This window comes from Hyperoodon ampullatus, assembly GCF_949752795.1.
Source record: "Hyperoodon ampullatus genome assembly, chromosome: 16".
NCBI classification, from domain to species: domain Eukaryota; kingdom Metazoa; phylum Chordata; class Mammalia; order Artiodactyla; family Ziphiidae; genus Hyperoodon; species Hyperoodon ampullatus.
Genome location: NC_136929.1, coordinates 53,406,350 through 53,432,515, shown reverse-complemented (window position 1 = coordinate 53,432,515; position 26,166 = coordinate 53,406,350). Strand labels below are relative to the sequence as shown.

Genomic DNA, 26,166 nt, shown 5'->3' with positions numbered 1-26,166 from the left:
GCAAAGAGATCCTAAAATAGTAATGTTTTCTCCTTTTAGCCAATAATTTTGCCTACATTTAAAAATTTTAATTTGCATATGCTCTGGGTATATAACTACATAACCAAAGGGCAAGTTGGGAGGAAAGTTAAATATCTTGGGTGATCTTTTGCACGTCGATTTTCTTTCATTTTTTTCTAAAAAATTATACCACTCTTTTAAGTTTATAATCCTCTTTTCATATTCTTACCTTTGAATCCAGTTGCACTATAAAGCAGCCATCCTCATCGCCAATTAAATGTTGTATAAAATAAAAAAATAATTTAACATTGAATTAATAAGAAAAAAGTTTGGAGTTTTAAAAATTAAATTTTATTTTTTTATTGAAGTAGAGTTGATTTACAGTGCTGTGCCAATCTCTGCTGTACAGGAAAGTGACTCAGTTATACACATACATTCTTTTTTTATACTCTTTTCCATTATGGTTTAATCACAGGATATTGAGTATAGTTCCCTGGGCTATACAGTAGGACTTTGTTATTTATGGGAGGATTTATTATTTTTTTTAATTAAAAAATTATTTATTTATTTAATTTTTGGCTGCGTTGGGTCTTTGTTGCTGCGCGTGGACTTTCTCTAGTTGTGGCGAGCAGGGGCTACTCTTTGTTGCAGTGCGCGGGCTTCTCATTGCGGTGGCTTCTCTTGTTGCAGGGCACGGGCTCTAGGCATGTGGGCTTCAGTAGTTGCAGCACGCATTCTCATAGTTGCAGCACACGGGCCCTAGAGTGCGCAGGCTTCAGTAGTTGTGGCTCGCGGGCTCTAGAGGGCAGGCTCAGTAGTTGTGGTGCACAGGCTTAGTTGCTCCACAGCATGTGGAATGTTCCTGGGTCAGCGATCAAACCGGTGTCCCCTGCATTGGCAGGTGGATTCTTAACCACTGCACCACCAGGGAAGTCCCAGTGGGAGGATTTTTACAATTATTCTTAATAAAGTTGCGGTAAACCACGTAATCATGTATCTTGCTGCTGAAATAGACGCTACAGATGGCGTGATTCAGTCCCTCTTTTCCAGCAGGTAAAATTTCATCGCCTTAAGGACAACTGCGGACTAGACATATTGAGATATGGTGCCTGCTCCAATTAGCTCTTTTAGTAAAGAAGCAGGAAGTAATGAAGGCTCCCATTGGAATGATGGCAGTGAGAATGAACAGAGTTCATGGATGCATGAGATATTTAGAGGTTACACTTACATTGTTTGAGGAATCAGAAGTAATGAATCCCGGATGGCAGGAGAATCAGTGAAACTTTAATTGAGATAGACATTAGGAAGAGGGCCTGGTTTAGGGAAGAAGTCATGAACTTGATTTGATTAAGCATGTTGAGTTTGAACAATCCTTATGGAGATATTTTTAAAAGGTATTTGAAAATGTGAGCATGGAGCTCAGGAGAAAGGCTAGGGTCACACAGTATATTCCTCAAGAATAATGAAGTAAAGAAAATGGAAAAGTCTTATCTATTGTTGTTGTTATACTTAGCATAGCAGATAACAGAGGACCTGCCATGTAATTAATACTCAATGAATGAATAAGAATTTGTGGGTGTAGGTTTGATCTTTGCCAGTGGAATAACCAATGAGAAAAGAGGGGGGAAAAGTTAAGAATAAAATCTTGGGAAACACTTGCCTTTTAGAGGACAGGAGGCAGAGGGAGGGCTGGGGAAAGCCAAGGGGAAACCAACCTGGTAAATGTTCGTAGAAGATAAAGCACAAGAGAGGATCAACGGAAGAGAATTGAAGGACAGGAGAGCACAACGATCAAGAGAAAGCTTGATTTTTGGCAGTTTTATTTTTGGTACTTTCAAGTGAGCAATTTCAGTAAGATAAGGGTGATGGATGCTTATTAGAGGCAGTTAGTATGTGGACTATTTTCAAGAGGCTTGAAAATAAAGGAGAGGAAAATGGGAGCATATTAAGAGGTATCAGAAGACTGTAGATTTTCTTAAAGTAGACATGTATGTAGAAGAAAAGGAATCTGAAAATGCAAATAAGATATGGTATAGTTGACGGAAGATTTTGGAGGAGGTGAGAGGGAATGCCATAAGCTCAGAGTACAGAGAGCTAGTCTTGGAAGGGTAGGAGTGATACTTTGTCAAAGACAAAGTTCCTCCTCCTCATCATTTGAATATGCTCAAGTCTTTGCATCGTTAAAAAAAATGACTGCTGCTACACTGTCCCCAGCTCCATCTCCCTTTCTAGCAACAGGCCCCTCCTTTCTTCACTTCATGGCTAGTTATTTTGTAGAATGTTGCTCGGTATGGGTTTGTCTGATGTTTCCTCATGATTTGGCTGAGATCATGCATTTTTTTTGAGCAATAATATGAAATTGATACATTTCATTACTGTATGTTAACTGATCACTCAGTTAAGGTGGTGTCTACCAGGTTCCTTCACTGCTGTGTTATTTTTTCCCTTTGTCGCTTATAAATATCTTGTTGGGGGAGATGTTCTTGAGTCTGCAAATATCCTGTTTCTCATCATACTCTTTTTTTTTTTTTTTTTTTTTTGCGATACGCGGGCCTCTCGTTGTGGCCTCTCCTGTTGCGGAGCACAGGCTCCGGACGCGCAGGCTCAGCGGCCATGGCTCACGGGCCCAGCCGCTACGCGGCATGTGGGATCTTCCTGGACCGGGGCACGAACCCATGTGCCCGGCATCGGCAGGCGGACTCTTAACCACTGCGCCACCAGGGAAGCCCTCTCATCATACTCTTACCCACTAATTTTACCATCCATTGATGATTGTTGCTTTCAACAGTTATTACTACGGTGTGTGCCAAATCGTGACTTTCTATTTCTATCCCTCTTTCAGAGTAGAGGTTCTTAACTTGAGGTCTCTATTGTAGACATATACCTGTGTGCATTTTACTCTGGAGAAGAGGTGCAGCATTTATTTTATCAGGTTTTCAACAGATCGTTTTCTATCCATCACTCCTTTTCAACTATATGATCACAGCACCTAACTCCATTAAGGTAGATGAAAGGAATCCTTTGTGTATTTGACTTCTGCTTCTGATCTCTCTCTATAGCTTATTCCAGATTCCTCTGGAAAGGTGCAGTGCATAATTGACCAAGGTCTCCTGGTGTAAATAAAAGCAGATCTGCAGCGTCTGTTGTTGTCCTATGTTGTCAAGACTTTGTCTTCCCTTGCCCACAGTTGGGAAACCACTAAATTTTGATATACATATCTCTAGTTTTATCTCAGAGAACATGTATTTTCATCTCTATGAAATGTTTAAAAGTTAAATACAATATTTAGTCTGTTCTATAACTAAGACTGATAAAAATTTTAGCTTTTTATATGTAATATTGCCACAAGTTGTGATAACTTAGTTTTTTTTCTTTTTTCGTTTTTTAAATTGAGATATAGCTGAGTTTCTTTTTATTATGAGCTGTGTTTTCTTGGAGTAAATAGATTCTTGTGAAAGAAAGCTTAATTGAGACCTTAGCTGAAACATGAATTTTTATAAGAAGTAGTTTATGTTTTATTTTTAATGTTCCGGAAGCCATTTCTATAGATTTGTCCTTTTCTCAACTAGCAAAAATGAGATTCTTATTTTTTTTGTTCTTTAGGAGATACTAAGTCACTTCTATCCATGCATTTAAAAAAAATAAAGCTGCTACCACAAGATAGTCAGTTTTGTAGGTATATTCATGAATTGATCTTATTTTTAAAATAGGATGATCATCTTGAGTCCAATTGTGGTTTTCATAAAAGTTTACGTTTTTATGATAGTACACAGACACTTGAAATGAATTCTGCAATATAGTGCAAAATTCAACAACTTATTAAAAGGAGGCTTGATTAAGCAATGCCTGTTTCTTTTGCACAGTTGGAAAGTCAATGCTTTGCTATTTGAGAAATTTCTTTGTATATTTAGTCTCTAAAAAAAAAATAGAGATAGTCTTTTTCCTCCCTTCAGATATTCAGATTGTTTGGGGGCGAATTACTATAGGGAAAATTAAATTTTAAGCAAAGGGGTCAGTATAAAACAGACAGATTTTTCTAGTAAAGCAGTATGGTATATATAAGCATGGGGGAAATCTCAACCTGTTCACTGTTATAAAAATACCACGTGTGTGGCAACTAATATCAGGAAAAGTATTGGAATGATAAATGCCATACTGTGGTAGACATATATGTTAAGGAGCTTGAACTTAGAAGGGAGGAGATCTGAGACTTAAGGAGGGCCTGAACTAGAGGAGTGGTAGAAGGAATGAGTTCCAGAAATACTAAAGAAGTCCAATCAGAAGGACATGGTGATAAATTGAATGTAGGAGATGAGATAGGAATCGAGGACCTGGCATGGGTGTATGGTGCTCCCACCTTAAATAGAAAGATAAGAGAAAGAGAAGGTTTGGGGGAAAATCTGATGTGTTCAGTGTTGTACAAGAGAGCCTGAGGTGCTTCTAGATTCTGATTGGAGACATCCATGTCACAGGACGATGTGGTGGGGCTTGGGGGGAGCCTGAGGTTGAGAGTCGTTAGCATAACAGTGGTGGTTGCAACTATGTGATTAAGTATGATTACTCAGGCCAGACCTTACAGAGTAAGAAGAGTTTGGGGTTAAAGATGTAGTTCTGGCACCACCTACATGGAATGGGCAGGCAGAAAAGAAAGTTTTTTTTAAGAGAGTACAGTGCCATAAAGACCAAAAAAGGAGACTTTTAAGGAGAGAGTGATAACATAAATTTGACAGCATTAATCCTAGTCATGTTGTCAAGTACACAGGAGAAATGTCATTGAGGTTTTCTTTTTTTTTTTTGCGGTACGTGGGCCTCTCACTGTTGTGGCCTCTCCCATTGCGGAGCACAGGCTCCGGACGCGCAGGCTCAGCGGCCATGGCTCCCGGGCCCAGCCGCTCCGCGGCATGTGGGATCTTCCCGGACCGGGGCACGAGCCCGTGTCCCCTGCATCGGCAGGCGGACTCTCAACCACTGCGCCACCAGGGAAGCCCTCATTGAGGTTTTCTTTTCTTTTTTTAAAAAAATATTTATCTATTTGGCTGTGCCAGGTCTTAGTTGCAGCACGTGGGATCTTCATTGCCACATGTGGGATCTTTTAGTTGCGGCATGCAGGATCTTTAGTTCTGGTATGCGGGATCTTTAGTTGCGGCATGCGGGATCTAGTTCCCTGACCAGGGATCGAACCCAGGGCCCCTGCATTGGGAGCGTGGAGGCTTAGCCACAGGACCACCAGGGAAGTTGCGAGATTTCCTTTTTTTTTTTTTAAAGCAGATTTTCAAGCATTTTGACCAAAAAGTAGATTTTTCTATTTTGTTCAGCATCTATCAGTTAAAGAAAGATTTTTTTTCACATCTTTAGTACTTTTAAAAAAATTATATTTTTCCTGCTTCTTACCATTTGGGGCCTACTTTATTTCCTATTTTTCTCTATTTCTAATTTTCTTAAACTTGGAAGACTTATAGGACTTTTGTTATGATCAACCTGCCGTAGGCCAATGTAAAACCTGACTCTTCTGTTTTGCTAAGTTGTTAATGTTGTCAGCATCGAACATGACACTAAATCTGAATCCGTTTTGATGGTGACTCATTTAAAACATCACAGTCGACTCTGGGAAGATGGCGGAAGAGTAAGACGCAGAGATCACCTTCCTCCCCACAGATACATCAGAAATTCATCTACACGTGGAACAACTCCAACAGAACACCTACTGAACGCTGACAGAAGACCTCAGACCCCCCAAAAGGCAAGAAACTCCCCACATACCTGGGTAGGTCAAAAGAAAAAAAGAATAAACAGAGACAATAGGATATGGACGGGACCTGCACCAGTGGGAGGGAGCCGTGAAGGAGGGAAGGTTTCTACACACTACAAGCCCCTTCGCGGGCGGAGACTGCAGGTGGCGGAGGGGGAAAGCTTCGGAGTAGCGGAGGAGAGCACAGCAACAGGGGTGCGGAGGGCAAAGCGGAGAGATTTTGGCACAGAGGATCGGTGCCCTCAGGCACACACCAGCCCGAGAGGCTTGTCTGCTCGGCCCACGGGGCGGGCGGGGCTGGGAGCTGAGGCTCGGGTATCGGCTTTCAGTCGGAGCGCAGGGAGAGGACTGGGGCTGGCGGCAGGAAGAGAGCCTGAAGGGGTTAGTGCTAGCCCGGAGGGAGTCCGGGGAAAGGGTCTGGAGCTACCGGAGAGGCAAGAGACTTTTTTCCCTTTTGTTGCCTGGTGCGCGAGGAGAGGGCATTCCCCTCCCTCCCCTCTGCCTGAGTGAGCCAGAGCCCCCGAATCAGCAGCTCCTTTAAACCCGTCCTGTCTGAGCGAAGAACGGACGCCCTCCGGCGACCTACGCGCAGAGGCGGGGCCAGGTCCAAGGCTGAGACCCGGGAGTTGTGAGAGCAGAGACAGGGAAATCTCTCTGTGTAGCCTCGGAGGCAGTGGATTAAAGCTCCACGGTCCATTTGATGTGCCCTGCGTCTGTGGAGTGTATGAATGGACAGCGAATCATCCCAAATTGAGGAAGTGGACTTTGAGGACAAGATTTAAGACTTTCCCCCCTTTTTACAACGAATTATCCCAAATTAAGGAGGTGGACTTAGCAAGATTTCAGACTTCTCGCCCTTTTCCTCTTTTTACAACGAATTATCCCAAATCGAGGAGGTGGACTTGGAGAGCAAGATTTTTTATTTTTCTCCCTGCTCTCTTTTTGTGAATGTGTATGTGTAATCTTCTGTGTAAGATTCTCTCTGTATAGCTTTGCTTCCACCATATGTCCCAGGGTTCTATCGGTCCATGTTTTTTTTTTCAATAATTACTTTTTAATTTTAATAACGCTACTATATTTCATACTTTATTCTATTTTACTTTACCTGCTCTTTCTTTTTTTCCTACCTTCCCTTCCTCCCTCCCTCCCTCCGCTCCTCTTTTCCTTCTTTCTTTTTCTTTCCTCCCTCCCTCCCTCCCACCCTTCTTTCCACTTTCTTTTTCTTCCCTTCCTCCCTCCCTCCCTCCCTTCTTCCATTCACTCTTCCTTTTGCTTTCATTCCTCCCTCCCTCCCTCCTTTCTTTCCTTCTTTCCATCCTCCCTCCCTCCCTCCTTTCTTTCTTTCTTCCTTCCTTCCTTTCCTCCCTTCTTCCTTTCTTTCCCTCTCTCTTTCTTTCTTCTACTAATTATTTCTTTCTACTTTTTCTCACTGTTATTCTGAGCCGGGTGGATGAAAGGCTCGTGGTGCTGCAGCCAGGAGTCAGTGCTGTGCCTCTGAAGTGGGGGAGCCAACCTCAGGACACGGGTCCACAAGAGACCTCCCAGCTCCACATAATATCAAGCAGCGAAAATCTCCCAGGGATCTCCATCTCAACACCAGCACCCAGCTTCAGTCAACGACCAGCAAACTACAGTGCTGGTCACCCTATGCCAAGCAACTAGCAAGGCAGGAACACAACCCCACCCATTAGCAGAGAGACTACCTAAAAACATAATAAGGCCACAGGCACCCCGAAACACACCACCAGACGTGGACCTGTCCACCAGAAAGACAAGATCGAGCCTCAACCACCAGAACACAGGCATTAGTCCCCCCCACCAGGAAGCCTACACAACCTACTGAAACAACCTTAGCCACGGGGGACAGATACCAAAAACAACGGGAACTACGAATCTGCAGCCTGCAAAAAGGAGACCCCAAACACAGTAACATAAGCAAAATGAGAAAGCAGAAAAACACACAGCAGGTGAAGGAGCAAGATAAAAACCTACCAGACCTAACAAATGAAGAGGTAATAGGCAGTCTACCTGAAAAAGAATTCAGAATAATGATAGTAAAGATGATCCAAAATCTTGGAAATAAGATAGACAAAATGCAAGAAACAGTTAACAAGGACCTAGAAGAACTAAAGATGAATCAAGCGTCGATTAAAAACACAATAAATGAAATGAAAAATACTCTAGATGGGATCAATAGCAGAATAACTGAGGCAGAAGAACGGATAAGTGAGGTGGAAGATAAAATAGTGGAAATAACTGATGCAGAGCAAAATAAAGAAAAAAGAATGAAAAGAATAGAGGACAGTCTCAGAGACCTCTGGGACAACATTAAACGCACCAACATTCGAATTATAGGGGTTCCAGAAGAAGAAGAGAAAAAGAAAGGGACTGAGAAAATATTTGAAGAGATTATAGTTGAAAACTTCCCTAATATGGGAAAGGAAATAGTTAATCAAGTCCAGGAGGCACAGAGAGTCCCATACAGAATAAATCCAAGGAGAAATACGCCAAGACACATATTAATCAAACTGTCAAAAATTAAACACAAAGAAATCATATTAAAAGCAGCAAGGGAAAAACAACAAATAACACACAAGGGAATCCCCATCAGGTTAACAGCTGATCTCTCAGCAGAAACTCTACAAGCCAGAAGGGAGTGGCAGGACATAATTAAAGTGATGAAGGAGAGAAACCTGCAACCAAGATTACTCTACCCACAATGGATCTCATTCAGATTTGATGGAGAAATTAAAACGTTTACAGACAAGCAAAAGCTGAGAGAGTTCAGCACCACCAAACCAGCTTTACAACAAATGCTAAAGGAACTTCTCTAGGCAAGAAACACAACAGAAGGAAAAGACCTACATTAACGAACCCAAAACAACTAAGAAAATGGGAATAGGAACATACATATCAATAATTACCTTAAATGTAAATGGACTAAATGCTCCCAGCAAAAGACACAGAGTGGCTGAATGGATACAAAAACAAGACCCATATATATGCTGTCTACAAGAGACCCACTTCAGACCTAGAGACACATACAGATTGAAAGTAAGGGGATGGAAAAACATATTCCATGCAAATGGAAATCAAAAGAAAGCTGGAGTAGCAATTCTTGTATCAGACAAAATAGACTTTAAAATAATGACTATTAGAAGAGACAAAGAAGGACACTACATAACGATAAAGGGATCGATCCAAGAAGAAGATATAACAATTGTAAATATTTATGCACCCAACATAGGAGCACCTCAATACATAAGGCAAATACTAACAGCCATAAAAGGGGAAATCGACAGTAACACAATCATAGTAGGGGACTTTAACACCCCACTTTCACCAATGGACAGATCATCCAAAATGAAAATAAATAAGGAAACACAAGCTTTAAATGATACATTAAACAAGATGGACTTAGTTGATATTTATAGGACATTCCATCCAAAAACAACCGAATACACATTTTTCTCAAGTGCTCATGGAACATTCTCCAGGATAGATCATATCTTGGGTCACAAATCAAGCCTTGGTAAATTTAAGAAAATTGAAATTGTATCAAGTATCTTTTCCGACCACAATGCTATGAGACTAGACATCAATTACAGGAAAAGATCTGTAAAAAATACAAACACATGGAGGCTAAACAATACACTACTCAATAACGAAGTGATCACTGAAGAAATCAAAGAGGAAATTAAAAAATACCTAGAAACAAATGACAATGGAGACACGACGACCCAAAACCTATGGGATGCAGCAAAAGCAGTTCTAAGGGGGAAGTTTATAGCAATACAATCCCACCTTAAGAAACAGGAAACATTTCGAGTAAACAACCTGACCCTGCACCTAAAGCAATTAGAGAAAGAAGAACAAAAAACCCCCAAAGTTAGCAGAAGGAAAGAAATCATAAAGATCAGATCAGAAATAAATGAAAAAGAAATGAAGGAAACAATAGCAAAGATCAACCAAACTAAAAGCTGGTTCTTTGAGAAGATAAACAAAATTGACAAACCATTAGCCAGACTCATCAAGAAAAGAAGGGAGAAGACTCAAATCAATAGAATTAGAAATGAAAAAGGAGAAGTAACAACTGACACTGCAGAAATACAAAAGATCATGAGAGATTACTATAAGCAACTCTATGCCAATAAAATGGACAACCTGGAAGAAATGGACAAATTCTTAGAAATGCACAACCTACCAAGACTGACTCAGGAAGAAATAGAAAATATGAATAGACCAATCACAAGCACTGAAATTGAAACTGTGATTAAAAATCTTCCATCAAACAAAAGCCCAGGACCAGATGGCTTCACAGGCGAATTCTATCAAACATTTAGAGAAGAGCTAACACCCATCCTTCTCAAACTCTTCCAAACAATATCAGAGGAAGGAACACTCCCAAACTCATTCTACGAGGCCACCATCACCTTGATACCAAAACCAGGCAAGGATGTAACAAAGAAAGAAAACTACAGGCCAATATCACTGATGAACATAGATGCAAAAATCCTCAACAAAATACTAGCAAACAGAATCCAACAGCACATGAAAAGGATCATACACCATGATCAAGTGGGGTTTATTCCAGGAATGCAAGGATTCTTCAATATACGCAAATCAATCAATGTGATACACCATATTAACAAGTTGAAGGAGAAAAACCATATGATCATCTCAATAGATGCAGAGAAAGCTTTCGGCAAAATTCAACACCCATTTATGATAAAAACCCTGCAGAAAGTAGGCATAGAGGGAACTTTCCTCAACATAATAAAGGCCATATATGACAAACCCACAGCCAACATTGTCCTCAATGGTGAAAAACTGAAACCATTTCCACTAAGATCAGGAACAAGACAAGGCTGCCCACTCTCACCACTCTTATTCAACCTAGTTTTGGAAGTTTTAGCCACAGCAATCAGAGAAGAAAAGGAAATAAAAGGAATCCAAATTGGAAAAGAAGAAGTAAAGCTGTCACTGTTTGCAGATGACATGATACTATACATAGAGAATCCTAAAGATGCTACCGAAAAAGTACTAGAGCTAATCAATGAATTTGGTAAAGTAGCAGGTTACAAAATTAATGCACAGAAATCTCTGGCATTCCTGTACACTAATGGTGAAAAATCTGAAAATGAAATCAAGAAAACACTCCCATTTAACATTGCAAGAAAAAGAATAAAATATCTAGGAATAAACCTACCTAAGGAGACAAAAGACCTTTATGCAGAAAATTATAAGACACTGATGAAAGAAATTAAAGAGGATACAAATAGATGGAGAGATATACCATGCTCCTGGATTGGAAGAATCAATATTGTGAAAATGACTCTACTACCCAAAGCAATCTACAGATTCAATGCAATCCCTATCAAACTACCACTGGCATTTTTCACAGAACTAGAACAAAAAATTTCAAAATTTGTTTGGAAAAACAAAAGACCCCGAATAGCCAAAGCAATCTTGAGAACGAAAAACGGAGCTGGAGGAATCAGGCTCCCTGACTTCAGACTATACTACAAAGCTACAGTAATTAAGACAGTGTGGTACTGGCATAAAAACAGAAAGATAGATCAGTGGATCAGGATAGAAAGCCCAGAGATAAACACACTCACATATGGCCAACTTATCTTTGATAAAGGAGGCAGGAATGTACAGTGGAGAAAGGACAGCCTCTTCAATAAGTGGTGCTGGGAAAACTGGATAGGGACATGTAAAAGTATGAGATTAGATCATTCCCTAACACCATACACAAAAATAAGCTCAAAATGGATTAAAGACCTAAATGTAAGGCCAGAAACTATCAAACTCTTAGAGGAAAACATAGGTAAAACACTCTATGACATAAATCACAGCAAGATCCTTTTGGACCCACCTCCTAGAGAAATGGAATTAAAAACAAAGATAAACAAATGGGACCTAATGAAACTTCAAAGCTTTTGCACAGCAAAGGAAACCATAAACAAGACCAAAAGACAACCCTCAGAATGGGAGAAAATATTTGCAAATGAAGCAACTGACAAAGGATTAATCTCCAAAATTTATAAACAGCTCATGCAGCTCAATAGCAAAAAAACAAACAACCCAATCCAAAAATGGGCAGAAGACTTAAATAGGCATTTCTCCAAAGAAGATATACAGACTGCCAACAAACACATGAAAGAATGCTCAACATCATTAATCATTAGAGAAATGCAAATCAAAACTACAATGAGATATCATCTCACACCAGTCAGAATGGCCATCATCAAGAAATCTAGAAACAATAAATGCTGGAGAGGGTGTGGAGAAAAGGGAACACTCTTGCACTGCTGGTGGGAATGTGAATTGGTACAGCCACTATGGAGAACAGTATGGAGGTTCCTTAAAAAACTAAAAATAGAACTACCATATGACCCAGCAATCCCACTACTAGGCATATACCCTGAGAAAACCATAATTCAAAAAGAGACATGTACCAAAATGTTCATTGCAGCTCTATTCACAATAGCCCGGAGCTGGAAACAACCTAAGTGTCCATCATCGGATGAATGGATAAAGAAGATGTGGCACATATATACAATGGAATATTACTCAGCCATAAAAAGGAACGAAACTGAGCTATTTGTAATGAGGTGGATAGACCTAGAGTCTGTCATACAGAGTGAAGTAAGTCAGAAAGAGAAAGACAAATACCGTATGCTAACACATATATATGGAATTAAAAAAAAAAAATGTCATGAAGAACCTAGGGGTAAAACGGGAATAAAGACACAGACCTACTTGAGAATGGACTTGAGGATATGGGGAGGGTGAAGGGTAAGCTGTGACAAAGCGAAAGAGAGGCGTGGACATATATACACTACCAAACGTAAGGCAGATAGATAGTGGGAAGCAGCCGCAGAGCACAGGGAGATCAGCTCGGTGCTTTGTGACCGCCTGGAGGGGTGGGATGGGGAGGGTGGGAGGGAGGGAGACGCAATAGGGAAGGGATGTGGGAACAGATGTGTATGTATGACTGATTCACTTTGTTATAAAGCAGAAACTAATAAAAAAAAAAAAAAAAAAAACATCACAGTCTTTTTTTCTTTTTTTAAAAATTTTTATTGGAGTATAGTTGCTTTACAATGTTGTGTTAGTTTCTACTGTACAGCAAAGTGAATCAGCTATATATATACATATATTCCCATATCCCCTCCCTCTTGCATCTCCCTTCCACCCTTCCTATCCCACCCCTCTAGGTGGTCACAAAGCACCGAGCTCATCTCCCTGTGCTATGCGGCTGCTTCCCACTAGCTATCTATTTTACATTTGGTAGTGTATATGTGTCACTGCCACTCTCTCATTTCGTCCTAGCCTACCCTTGTCCCTCCTTGTGTCCTCAAGTCCATTCTCTACGTCTGTGTCTTTATTCCTGTCCAGCCCCTAGGTTCTTCATAACCATTTTTTTTAAGATTCCGTATATATGTGTTAGTATACGGTATTTGTTTTTCTCTTTCTGACTTACTTCACTCTGTATGACAGACTCTAGGTCCATCCACCTCATCACTACAAATAACTCAATTTCGTTTCTTTTTATGGGTGAGTAATATTCCATTGTACATATGTGCCACTTCTTCTTTATCCATTCGTCTGTCAATGGACATTTAGGTTGCTTCCATGTCCTGGCTATGGTAAATGGAACTGCAATGAACACTGTGGTACATGACTCTTTTTGAATTATGGTTTTCTCAGGTTATATGTCCAGTAGTGAGATTGCTGGGTCATATGATAGTTCTATTTTTAGGTTTTTAAGGAACCTCCATACTGTTCTCCATACTGGATATATCAATTTACATTCCCACAAACAGGGCAAGAGGGTTCCTATTCGTCCACACCGTCTGCAGCATTTATTGTTTGTAGATTTTTTGATGATGGCCATTCTGACTGGTATGAGGTGATACCTCATTGTAGTTTTGATTTTCATTTCTCTAATGATTAGTGATGTTGAGCATTCTTTCATGTGTTTCTTGGCAGTCTGTATTATCTTTTCTGGAGAAATGTCTATTAAGCTCTTCTGCCCATTTTTGGATTCGGTTGTTTGTTTTTTTGATATTGAGCTGCGTTAGCTGCTTGTAAATTTTGGAGACTAATCCTTTGTCAGTTGCTTCATTTGCAAATATTTTCTCCCATTCTGTGGGTTGTCTTTTGGTCTTGTTTATGGTTTCCTTTGCTGTGCAAAAGCTTTGAAGTTTCATTAGGTCCCATTTGTTTATTTTTGTTTTTATTTCCATTTCCCTAGGAGGTGGGTCAAAAAGAATCTTGCTGTGATTTGTGTCTTAGCGTGTTCTGCCTATGTTTTCCTCGAAGAGTTTGATAGTGTCTGGCCTTACATTTAGGTCTTTAATCCATTTTGAGTTTCTTTTTGTGTATGGTGTTAGGGAGTGTTCTAATTACATTCTTTTACATGTAGCTGTCCAGTTTTCCCAGCAGCACTTTTGAATAAGCTGTCTTTTCTCCATTGTATATTCTTGCCTCCAGTATCAAAGATAAGGTGACCATATGTGTGTAGGTTCATCTCTGGGCTTTCTATCCTGTTCCATTGATCTATATTTCTGCTTTTGTGCCAGTACCATACTGCCTTGATTACTGTAGCTTTGTAGTATAGTCTGAAGTCCGGGAGCCTGATTGCTCCAGCTCTGTTTTTCTTTCTCAAGATTGCTTTGGCTAATTGGGGTCTTTTGTGTTTCCATACAAATTGTGCAATTTTTTGTTCTAGTTCTGTGAAAAATGCCATTGGTAGTTTGATAGGGATTGCATTGAATCTGTAGATTGCTTTGGGTAGTATGGTCATTTTCACAATGTTGATTCTTCCAATCCAAGAACGTGGTATATCTCTCCATCTGTTTGTATCATCTTTAATTTCTTTCATCAGTGTCTTATAGTTTTCTGCATAAAGGTCTTTTGTCTCCTTAGGTAGGTTTATTCCTAGGTATTTTATTCTTTTTATTGCAATGGTAAATGGGAGTGTTTCCTTAACTTTTCTTTCAGATTTTTCATCATTAGTGTGTAGTAATGCAAGAGATTTCTGTGCATTAATTTTTTGTCCTGCTACGTTACCAAATTCATTGATTAGCTCTAGTAGTTTTCTGTTAGAATCTTTAGGAATCTCTATGTATAGTACCATGTCATCTGAAGACAGTGACAGCTTTACTTCTTCTTTTCCCATTTGGATTCCTTTTATTTCTTTTTCTTCTCTGATTGTTATGGCTAAATCTTCCAAATCTATGTTGAATAATAGTGGTGAGGGTGGGCAGACTTGTCTTGTTTCTGATCTTAGTGGAAATGGTTTCAGTTTTTCACCATTGAGAATGAAGCTGGCTGTGGGTTTGTCATATATGGCCTTTATTATGTTGAGGTAGGTAGCCTCTGTGCCTACTTTCTGGAGGGTTTTTATCACAAATCGGTGTTGAATTTTGTCGAAAGCTTTTTCTGCATCTGTTGAGATGATCATATGGTTTTTACCCTTCAATTTGTTAATATGGTGTATCACATTGGTTGATTTGCGGATATTGAAGAATCCTTGCATTCCTGGGATTAACCCTACTTCATCATGGTGTATGCTCCTTTTCATGTGCTGTTGGATTCTGTTTTCTAGTATTTTGTTGAAGATTTTTGCATCTCTGTTCATCAGTGATATTGGCCTGTAGTTTTCTTTTTTTTGTGACATCTTTGTCTGGTTTTGGTATCAGGGTGGTGGTAGCCTTGTAGAATGTGTTTGATAGTGTTCCCCCCTCTGCTATATTTTGGAAGAGTTTCAGCAGGATAGGTGTTAAGTCTTCTCTAAATGATTGGTAGAATTCTCCTGTGAATCCATCTGGTCCTGGGCTTTTTTTGTTGGAAGATTTTAAATCACAGTTTCAGTTTCAGTGCTTGTGATTGGTCTGTTTATATTGCCTATTTCTTCCTGATTCAGTCTCGGATGGTTGTGCTTTTCTAAGAATTTGTCCATTTCTTCCAGGTTGTCCATTTTATTGGCATATTGTTGCTTGTAGTAATCTCTCATGATCCTTTGTATTTCTGCAGTGTCAGTTGTTACTTCTCCATTTTCATTTCTAATTCTGTTGATTTGAGTCTTCCTTTTTTTCTTGATGAGTCTGGCTAATGGTTTATCAATTTTGTTTATCTTCTCAATGAACCAGCTTTTAGTTTTATTGATCTTTGCTATCGTTTCCTTCATTTCTTCGTCATTTATTCCTGATGTGATCTTTATGATTTCTTTCCTTCTGTTAACTTTCTGGTTTTTGTTGTTGTTGTTGTTCTTCTTCTTTCTCTAATTGCTTTAGGTGTAAGGTGAGGTTGTTTATTTGAGATTTTTCTTGTGTCTTGAGCTAGGACTGTATTGCTATAAACTTCCCTTTTAGAACTGCTTTTGCTGCATCCCATAGCTTTTAGGTCCTCATGTTTTCATTGCCATTTATTTCTAGGTATTTTTTGATTTCCTCTTTGATTTCTTCAGTGATCTCTTGGTTATTTAGTAGTGTATTGTTTAGCCTCCATGTGTTTGTATTTTTTACAGATTTTTTCATGTAATTGATATCTAGTCTCATAGCATTGTGGTGAGAAAGATACTTGATACAATTTCAATTTTCTTAAATTTACCAGGGCTTGATTTGTGACCCAAGATATGGTGTATCTTGGAGAAGGTTCCATGAGCACTTGAGAAGAAAGTGTATTCTGTTGTTTTTGAATGGAATGTCCTATAAAAATCAATTAAGTCCATCTTGTTTAATGTGTCATTTAAACCTTGTGTTTCCTTATTTATTTTCATTTTGGATGATCTGTCCATTGGTGAAAGTGGGGTGTTAAAGTCCCCTTCTAGGATTGTGTTACTGTCGATTTCCCCTTTTATGGTTGTTAGCATTTGTCTTATGAATTGAGGTGCTCCTGTGTTGGGTGTTTAAATATTCACAATTGTTATATCTTCTTCTTGGATTGATCCCTTGATCATTATGCAGTGTCCTCTCTGTCTCTTGTACTTGTCTTTATTTTATTTTATTTTGTTTATTTATTTATTTTTTTGTGGTACGCGGGCCTCTCACTGTTGTGGCCTCTCCCGCTGCGGAGCACTGGCTCCGGACACGCAGGCTCAGTGGCCATGGCTCGTGGGCCCAGCCGCTCCATGGCATGTGGGATCTTCCCAGACTGGGGACGAACCCATGTCCCCTGCATCGGCAGGCGGACTCTCAACCACTGCGCCACTAGGGAAAGCCCTTTGTCTTTATTTTAAAGTCTATTTTGTCTGATATGAGAATTTCTACTCTGGGGTTATTTTGATTTCCATTTGCATGGAATATCTTTTTCCATCTCCTCACTTTCAGTCTGTATGTGTCCCTAGGTCTGAAGTGGGTCTGTTGTAGAGCATATACGCGGGTCTTGTTTTTGTATCCATTCAGCCAGTCTATGCCTTTTGGTTGGAGCATTTAATCTATTTACATTTAAGGTAATTATCGATATGTATGTTTCCATTACCATTTTCTTAATTGTTTTGGGTTTGTTATTGTAGGTCTTTTCCGTCTCTTGTGTTTCCTGCCTAGAGAAGTTCCTTTAGCATTTGTTGTAAAGCTGGTTTGGTGGTGCTGAAGTCTCTTAGCTTTTTCTCGTCTTTAAAGGTTTTAATTTCTCCATCTAATCTGAATGAGATTCTTGCTGGGTAGAGTAATCTTGGTTGTAGGTTTTTCCCTTTCATCACTTTAAATATGTCCTGCCTGTCCCTTCTGGTTTGCAGAGTTTCTGCTGAAAGATCAGCTGTTAACCTTATGGGGATTCCCTTGTATGTTATTTATTGCTTTTCCCTTGCTGCTTTTAATATTTTTTCTTTGTATTTAATTTTTGATAGTTTGATTAATATGTGTCTTGGCATGTTCCTCCTTGGATTTATCTTGTATGGGCCTCTCTGCGCTTCCTGGACTTGATTGACTATTTCCTTTCCCATATTAGGGAAGTTTTCAACTATAATCTCTTCAAATATTTTCTCAGTCCCTTTCTTTTTCTCTTCTTCCTCTGGGACCCCTATAATTCAAATGTTGGTGTGTTTAATGTTGTCCCAGATGTTTCTGAGACTGTCCTCAATTCTTTTTATTCTTTTTTCTTTATTCAGCTCTGCAGTAGTTATTTCCAATATTTTATTTTCCCGGTCCCTTATCTGTTCTTCTGCCTCAGTTATTCTGCTATTGATTCCTTCTAGAGAACTTTTAATTTCATTTGTTGTGTTGTTCATCATTGTTTGTTTGCTCTTTAGTTCTTCTGTGTCCTTGTTAAACATTTCTTGTATTTTCTCCATTCTATTTCCAAGATTTTGGATCATCTCTACTATCATTACTGTGAATTCTTTTTCAGGTAGACTGCCTGTTTCCTCTCCATTTGTTTGGCCTGGTGGGTTTTTACTTTGCTCCTTCATCTGCTGCATATTTCTCTGTCTTCCCATTTTGCTTAGCTTACTGTGTTTTGAGGTCTCTGTTTCACAGGCTGCAGGTTTGTAGTTCCCGTTGTTTTTGATGTCTGCCGCCAGTGAGTAAGGTTGGTTCAGTGGGTTGTGTAGGCTTCCTGGTGGAGGGGACTAGTGCCTGTGTTCTGGTGGATGAGGTTGGATCTTGTCTTTCTGCTGGGCAGGACTGTGTCTGGTGGTGTGTTTTGGTATGTGTGAACTTAGTATGATTTTAGGCAGCCTCTCTCCTAATGGATGGGGTTGTGTTCCTGTCTTGCTAGTTGTTTGGCATGTGGTGTCCAGCACTGGAACTTGCTGGTTATTGAGTGGAGCTGGGTCTTAGCATTGAGACGGAGATCTCTGGGAGAGCTCTCGCCGATTGATATTACGTGTGTCTGGGAGGTCTCTGGTTGTCCAATGTCCTGAACTTGGCTCTCCCACCTCAGAGGCTCAGGCCTGACACCAGCCCAGAGTACCAAGACCCTGTCAGCCACATGGCTCAGAAGAAAAGGGAGAAAAAACAGCAAGCAAGAAAACAATACAATAAAGTTATTAAAGTAAAAATTTTTTTTAATTATTAAAACAAAAAAAAGAAGAGATCAACCAAACCAATAAACAAATCCACCAATGATAGCAAGCACTAAAACAAGATAAACATAAAAATCCTAAACTATTCAGTTGCATACAGCAAACCCCAAGTCTACACTTGCTTCCAAAGTCCACTGCCTCAAATTTGGGATGATTCATTGTCTTTTTATGTATTCCACAGATGCAGGGTACATCAAGTTGTTTGTGAAGATTTCATTCTTTGCTCCTGGGGCTGCTGGGAGAAATTTCCCTTTCTCTTTTTGTTTGCATAGCTCCTGGGCTTCAGGTTTGGATTTGGCCCTGCTTCTGCGTGTACGTTGCCCTCTGGTGTCCCTTCGCCCAGACAGGAGGGGGTTAAAGGAGCGGCTGATTAGGGGGCTCTGCCTCACTCAAGGAGGGGTACGGAATGCAGGGCCTGCCTGCGGTGGCAGAGCCCGGTGTGACCTTGCAACAGCCTGACGCGTGCTGTGTGTTCTCTCCGGGAACTTGTCGCTGGATCACGATACCCTGGCAGTGGCAGGCTGCACAGACTTCTGGGAGGGGAGGTGTGGATAGTGACCTGTACTTGCACGCAGGATTCTTGGTGGCTGCAACAGCAGTGTTAGATTTCATGCCCGTCTCTGGTGTCCGCACTGATAGCTGTGGCTTGTGCCCTTCTCTGAAGCTCATTTAGGTGGTGTTCTGAATCCCCTCTTCTCACACACCCCGAAACAATGGTCTCTCGACTCAGGCAGCTCCAGAGTTCTTCCTGGACTCCCTCCCGGCTGGCTGTGGTGCACTAGCCCCTTTAGGCTGTGTTCACGCAGCCAACCCCAGTCCTCTCCCTGGGTTCTGACCTCCAAAGCCCGAGCCTCAGCTCCCAGCCCCCACCCTTCCCGGCGGGTGAGCAGACAAGCCTCTCGGGCTGGTGAGTGCTGGTTGGCACTGATCTTCTGTGCGGGAATCTCTCCGCTTTGCCCTCCGCACCCCTGTTGCTGCGCTCTCCTCCATGGCTCTGAAGCTTCCCCCCTGCCCACCCGCAGTCTCCGCCCGCGAAGGGGCTTCCTAGTGTGTGGAAACTTTTCCTCCTTCACTGCTCCCTCCCACTGGTGCAGGTCCCATCCCTATTCTTTTGTCTCTGTTTTTTCTTTTTTCTTTTTCCTACCCAGGTACGTGGGGAGTTTCTTGCCTTTTGGGAGGCCTGAGGTCTTCTGCCAGCGTTCATTAGGTGTTCTGTAGGAGTTGTTCCACATGTAGATGTATTTCTGATGTGTTTGTGGGGAGGAAGGTGATCTCCATATCTTACTCCTCCGCCATCCTGGAGGTCCTCTGACCCATATCTTCTTTATCCATTCCTCTGTTGATGGACATTTAGGTGGTTTCCATGTCCTGACTATTATAAATAGTGCTGCCATGAACATTGGGGTGCATGTGTCTCTTTGAATTATGGTTTTCTCAGGGTATATGCCCAGTAGTGGGATTGCTGGGTCACTTGGTAGTTCTATTTTTAATTTTTTAGGGAACCTCCATACTGTTCTCCATAGTGGCTGTACCAATTCACATTCCCACCAACCGTGCAAGAGGGTTCCCTTTTCTCCACACCGTCTCCAGCATTTATTGTTTGTAGATGTTGTGAAGATATGGCCATTCTGACTGGTGTGAGGTGATATCTCATTGTAGTTTTGATTTGCATTTTTCTATTTAAAAAAAAGAAAAACAAATACCATATGATATCACTTATATGTAAAATCTAAAACAGCCAAACTCATGAAAACAGAGACTAGAATGGTGGTTACCAGGGACTGGGGAATGGAGGATGTGGAGACATATTGGTCAAAGGGTACAAACTTCCAGTTATTTGATGAATAAATTCTTGAGATCTAATGTACAGCATGGGGTTATAGTTAATAATACTGTGTTATAATCAAATAACATAAATTTATATGTCAATTATACCTCAATAAAGCTGAAATTTAAAAAAAATTAAAAATAAATAAATAAAATAAAACCTCACAATCTGCACCTGTTCTCACCTAGTTTATCTGATCTTCACAAAAATCTTGATAGGACAGATTGTAATCTTCATTTCTCGTTTCTATCAATAGTTAAGGAATCTGCTTCCTTAATTGCATTACTGATCCAAAGATAGCTCTTAGTTTTCTGTTTCATTGGGGATATATCTAAAATGTTACAGCTGAAATAGGAAGTAGCTGCATGGCACAGGGAGATCAGCTGGGTGCTTTGTGACCACCTAGAGGGGTGGGATAGGGAGGGTGGGAGGGAGATGCAAGAGGGAGGAGATATGGGGATATATGTATACATTATAGCTGATTCACTTTGTTATACAGCAGAAACTAACACACCATTGTAAAGCAGTTGTACTCCGATACAGATGTTAAAAAATTTTTTTTAATAAAATTTACAGCTGAAAGGAGCCTTAGAGATCATCTCTTCTCATCGCTTCATTTTACAAATGGGAAAGCAGGCCTAAAGAGAGAAAACCACTTGCTTAATATCATATTGGCAGGAAAAGCAAAACCATGGTCTAGAACCCAGCTTTCCTGACTCCCGGTCCCTATAATAAGAACCACAGCTTAATTTGCATTACACGTAAAATCAGGCCATTCTCCTCTGTGTTTGATAGTCTCATATTGCTTTTGTTTCTTGGAAATAGTGTGCAGTTCGTGCAGCCACAGAAGGTAGAACTCTCGTTTTGGAAGGCTTGGAAAAGGCGGAGAGGAATGTTCTTCCTGTTTTGAACAACTTGCTGGAAAATAGGGAGATGCAGCTTGAAGATGGACGCTTCCTCATGTCTGCCGAGCGTTACGACAAACTTCTCCAAGTAAGAAAAGAAAAATGTGACTGCTTTGTCTTAGCTGTTGAGCTGTGGGTTGGCCATTTGTTGTATAAGACATGATTGTGTCAGAATGCGGACAAATGTTCAGGTGGCGCATATCTTGGGCAACTGCCTGAAGTCAGTCATGCGTTTGCAGTTTTGTATGGCTCTTCTGTTTTCCACATCACGTTAGAAGACCTCCCAGGTTTTTACTTCTGTTTGCCTATCTAATAACTATTCTTTCTTTCTCTCCTTTTAATTCTTTTTCCCTTTCTCCCTCCTTTTCCATCTTCTTTTTCCCTTCTCTTCTTTCTCTCAACAAGCCTAATAGCTTCTAGACTGGCCTGGGCACCAGGAAGACTAAGCTGAATAAAGTCCACTTGTTGGGTTCAAGAAGCTCAAAGCCCAGTAGATATTGACAGAAACGAGTAAAATATTTAAAGATACCCTGAAGGTCCCAGCTACCAGCATCGCCTGCCTGAGTTGTTTGTGAGAGCTTCGCAACTGGAACCCCTGCTTCCATCCTGGCTCCCCCAGGGCAGTTAGTGATCGCTTTAAAACACGAAGCAGAACAGGTCATTCCTCTGCTGTAAACCTCTAATGCCTTCCTGCTCTACTCAGAATATAATCTAAAATCCTCACAATGGAATACAGGGTCTTGGGTGATCTGGGCCATTACTGCCTCTTTGGCCTTATCTCCTTCTATCCTTCTCCTTTTTCATTCCACTCCAGCTGCTAGTATTCTTTTTATTGTACCATAACCTGCTGGATATGCATTATCCTATCTTATCAGTGCTTTGCACGGGCACTTTGCTCTTCTGGAATGGTTTTCTCCCAGATATCTGCCTGGCTCATTCCTCTATCCCTTTCAAGTCTTTGCTCAAATGTAATACAGGCATACCTTGTTACATTGCACTTCGCTCTAGTGTGCTTTGCAGATATGGTGTTATTTACGAATTGAAGGTTTGTGGCAACCCTGCATCAAACGAATCAGTGGGCACCATTTTTCTAACAGCATTTGCTTACTTCATGTCTCTGTGTTGCATTTTGGTAATTGTAACAATGTTTCAAACTTTTTCATTGTTATTATATTTGTTATGGTGATCTGTGACCCCTGATCTTTGACGTTACTGTTGCAGTTGTTTTGGGGCTCCTCGAAGCACACCCATGTATAAGATGGTGAACTTCATCAATAAATGTGTGTTCTGACAGCTCCACTGATCAGCTGTCCGTTCTCCACTCTGTGTCCCTCTTCTTGGGCCTCCCTATTCCCTGAGACACAACAATATTGAAATTAGGGCAATTAATAATCCTACAGTGGCCTCTAAGTGTTCAAGTGAAAGGAAAAGTCACTTGTCTCTCACTTTAAATCAAAAGCTAGAAGTGGGGCTTCCCTGGTGGCGCAGTGGTTGAGAGTCCATCTGCCGATGCAGGGTACACGGGTTCGTGCCCCGGTCCGGGAGGATCCCACATGCCGCGGAGCAGCTGGGCCCATGAGCCATGGCCACTGAGCCTGCGCGTCCGGAGCCTGTGCTCTGCAATGGGAGAGGCCACAGCTATGAGAGGCCTGCATACTGCAAACAACAACAACAACAACAACAACAACAACAACAAAAGCTAGAAGTGATTAAGCTTAATGAGGAGGCATGTTGAAAGCTGAGACAGGCCAAAAGCTAGGCCTCTTGCACCAGTTAGCCAAGTTGTGAATGCAAAGGAAAAGTTCATGCAGGAAAGTAAAAGTGTTACTCCAGTGAACACACAAATGGTAAGAAAGAGAAACAGCCTTATTGCTGAAGAAAATTTTAGTGGTCTGGATAGATGATCACACTAGCCACAACATTCCCTTAAGCCAAAGCCTAATCCAGAAGAAGGTCCAACTCTCTTCAATTCTTTGAAGGCTGAGAGAGGTGAGGAAACTGCAGAAGAAAAATTTGAAGTTAGCAGAGGTTGGTTCATGAGGTTTAAGGAAAGAAGCTGTGTCCATAACATAAAAGTGCAAAGTGAAGCAGCAAGTGCTTATGTAGAAGCTGTAGCAAGTTGTCCATAAGATTTAGCTAAGATAATTAATGAAGGTGGCTACACCAAACATCAGAGTTTCTGTGTAGATGAAACAGCCTTTTATTGGAAGAAGATGCCATCTAGGACTTTCATAGCTAGAGAGAAGTCGATGTCTGTCTTCAGAGCTTCAAAGGACAGGCTGACTCTCTTGTTAGGGGCTCATGCAGCTGGTGACTTTAAGTTGAAGCTAATGTTTATTTACCATTCTGAAAATCCTAGGGCCTTTAAGAATTATGTTACATCTACTCTGCCTGTGCTCTGTAAATGGAACAACAAAGCCTGGATGATAGCACATCTGTTTACAGCATGGTTTATTGTTAAGCTCACTGTTGAGACCTACTGCTCAGAAAAAAAATTCCTTTCAAAATATTACTGTTCATTGACAATGTGTCTGGTCACCCAAGAGCTCTGATGGAGATGTACGATGAAATTCACGTTGTTTTCATGCCTGCTAACACAACATTCATTCTGCAGTCCCTGGATCAAGGAGTAATTTTGACTTTCAAGTCTTATTATTTAAGCAATACATTTTGTAAGGGTATAGCTGCCATAGTAATTCCTCTGACATATCTGGGCAAACTAAATTGAAAACCTTCTGGAAAGGGTTTGCTATTGTAGATGCCATTAAGGACATTTATGATTCATAGGCAGAGATCAAAATATCAACGTTAACAGGAGTTTGGAAGAAGCTGACGCCAACTCTCATGGATGACTTTGAGGGGTTCAAGAGTTCAGTGGAGGAAGTAACTGCAGAGGTGACAGAAATAGCAAGAAAACTAGAATTAGAAGTGGAGCCTACAGATGTGACTGAACTGCTGCAATCTCATGATAAAACTTTAACAGATGAGGAGTTGCTTGCTATGGATGAGCAAAGGAAATGGTTTCTTGAGTTGGAATCTGCTCCTGATGAAGATACCGTGAAGGTTGTTAAAATGGCAACATATGATTTAGAATTTAGAACATAAACTTAGTTGATAAAGCAGAAGCAGGGTTCGAGAGGATTGACTCCAATTTTGAAGGAAGTTCTACTGTGGGTCAAATACTATCAAATAGCAGTGCCTGCTACAGAGAGTCAATTGATGCAGCGAGCTTCACTGTGGCCTTATTTGAGGGAACTGCCACGGCCATCCCAGCCTTCAGCAGCCACCATCCTCATCAGTCAGCAGCCACCAACACTGAGGCAAGATCCTCTACCAGCACAAAGCTGACTGTTCACTGAAGGCTCAGAAGATGGTCAGCATTTTTTGGCAATAAAATATTTTTAAATTAAGGTATGTGCATTTTTTAGACATAATGCTGTTGCATACTTCATAGACTACAGTGTAGTGTAAACGTAACTTTTATACGAACTGGAAAACCAAAAAATTTTTGTGACTTACTTTATTGCAATATGTGTTTTATTGTGGTGGTCTGAAACCAAACCTGCAGTATCTCCGAGGTCTGCCTGTATTACCAATGAAGCCTGCCCTCACCCTTTTATTAAGTACTTCAGTGTGCCCTCTGCCCCCATACTCCTTTACTCTGCTCTGTATTTTTCCACAGAGTCTTCTACTATCCCACATGATTTATTTACTTATGTTTTTAGCTCATTGTCTGCCTCCCTCTACTAGATCATACTTTCACTAGGCCAGGAATTTTGTCATTGTTGTTATCTCAAACTTTAGAACAATGCCTGGCACATGGTAGGTGCTCAATGACTATTTGTTGAATTAATGAATAAGTGCAATGAAGTCTTTAGATGCCGTGATATAAGAGGGTATAAAGAGGACAACAGCCAGGGACTGGGGGGCCCTTAAAAGGCTGATGAACAGTGAAGAGACATTGGAAGGGTCAGGCAGAGAAGGAAGGTATGACATTTAACAGGTGACTGCTGTGGACCAGTTACTTTCATTTTCACATGCATTATCACATTTAACTTTCGTAACAGCCATAGTAATATCGGTGATATTATTTCCACTTTATAGATGAGAAAATTGAGGCTCAGAGGGTGTGATAACAAGTTTTTGGTCACTTAGCTAGAATGTGCACCAAGCACTAGAGCCAGGATTTGTGACTCTGAAATCTACGCTGTTTCCGGTCTCAGCTCCACCATAGAGTAGTTGCAGTAATGTGGGCAAGTTACGTAACTCCTTTGAACGTCAGTTTATTCATCCATGAAAAGGAATTAAATGTCTATTTGGATTCTGGTGAAAATTAAATGAGAAAAATTCATGGAAAGTGCTTATCATGTATTAAGTTTTCAAAGAAGGTTCCTTATTATTATTAATATACCTTGGTAGAAATATATCCATAAACATAGTTATTTATTGAAGGTCTCTGGGCAGTCTCTGCTCTGCTGGTGGTCTACCCCTCTAGAACTACCATTTTACGACTTCTAGCTTGAACCAGTTTATTTTCCTTGCTCTTCCGACTGTTCCTTTGTGTTATTAGTATTATTTTTTTTACATCTTTATCGGAGTATAATTGCTTTACAATGGTGTGTTAATTTCTGCTTTATAACAAAGT

The 26,166-nt window shown here is 40.6% G+C and overlaps 1 protein-coding gene across 1 annotated transcript in view; it reads left to right on the top strand.

The window, feature by feature from the left end:
* VWA8 (von Willebrand factor A domain containing 8) overlaps nt 1-26,166 on the top strand; it is a gene marked incomplete at both ends in the record, with an annotated part of 368,930 nt that overhangs the window by 52,319 nt on the left and 290,445 nt on the right. Inside the window, one exon of the mRNA XM_079721796.1 lies at nt 21,442-21,609. Within this exon, the coding sequence (XP_079577922.1) occupies nt 21,442-21,609 (168 nt within the window). The remainder of the gene's footprint in view (nt 1-21,441; nt 21,610-26,166) is intronic.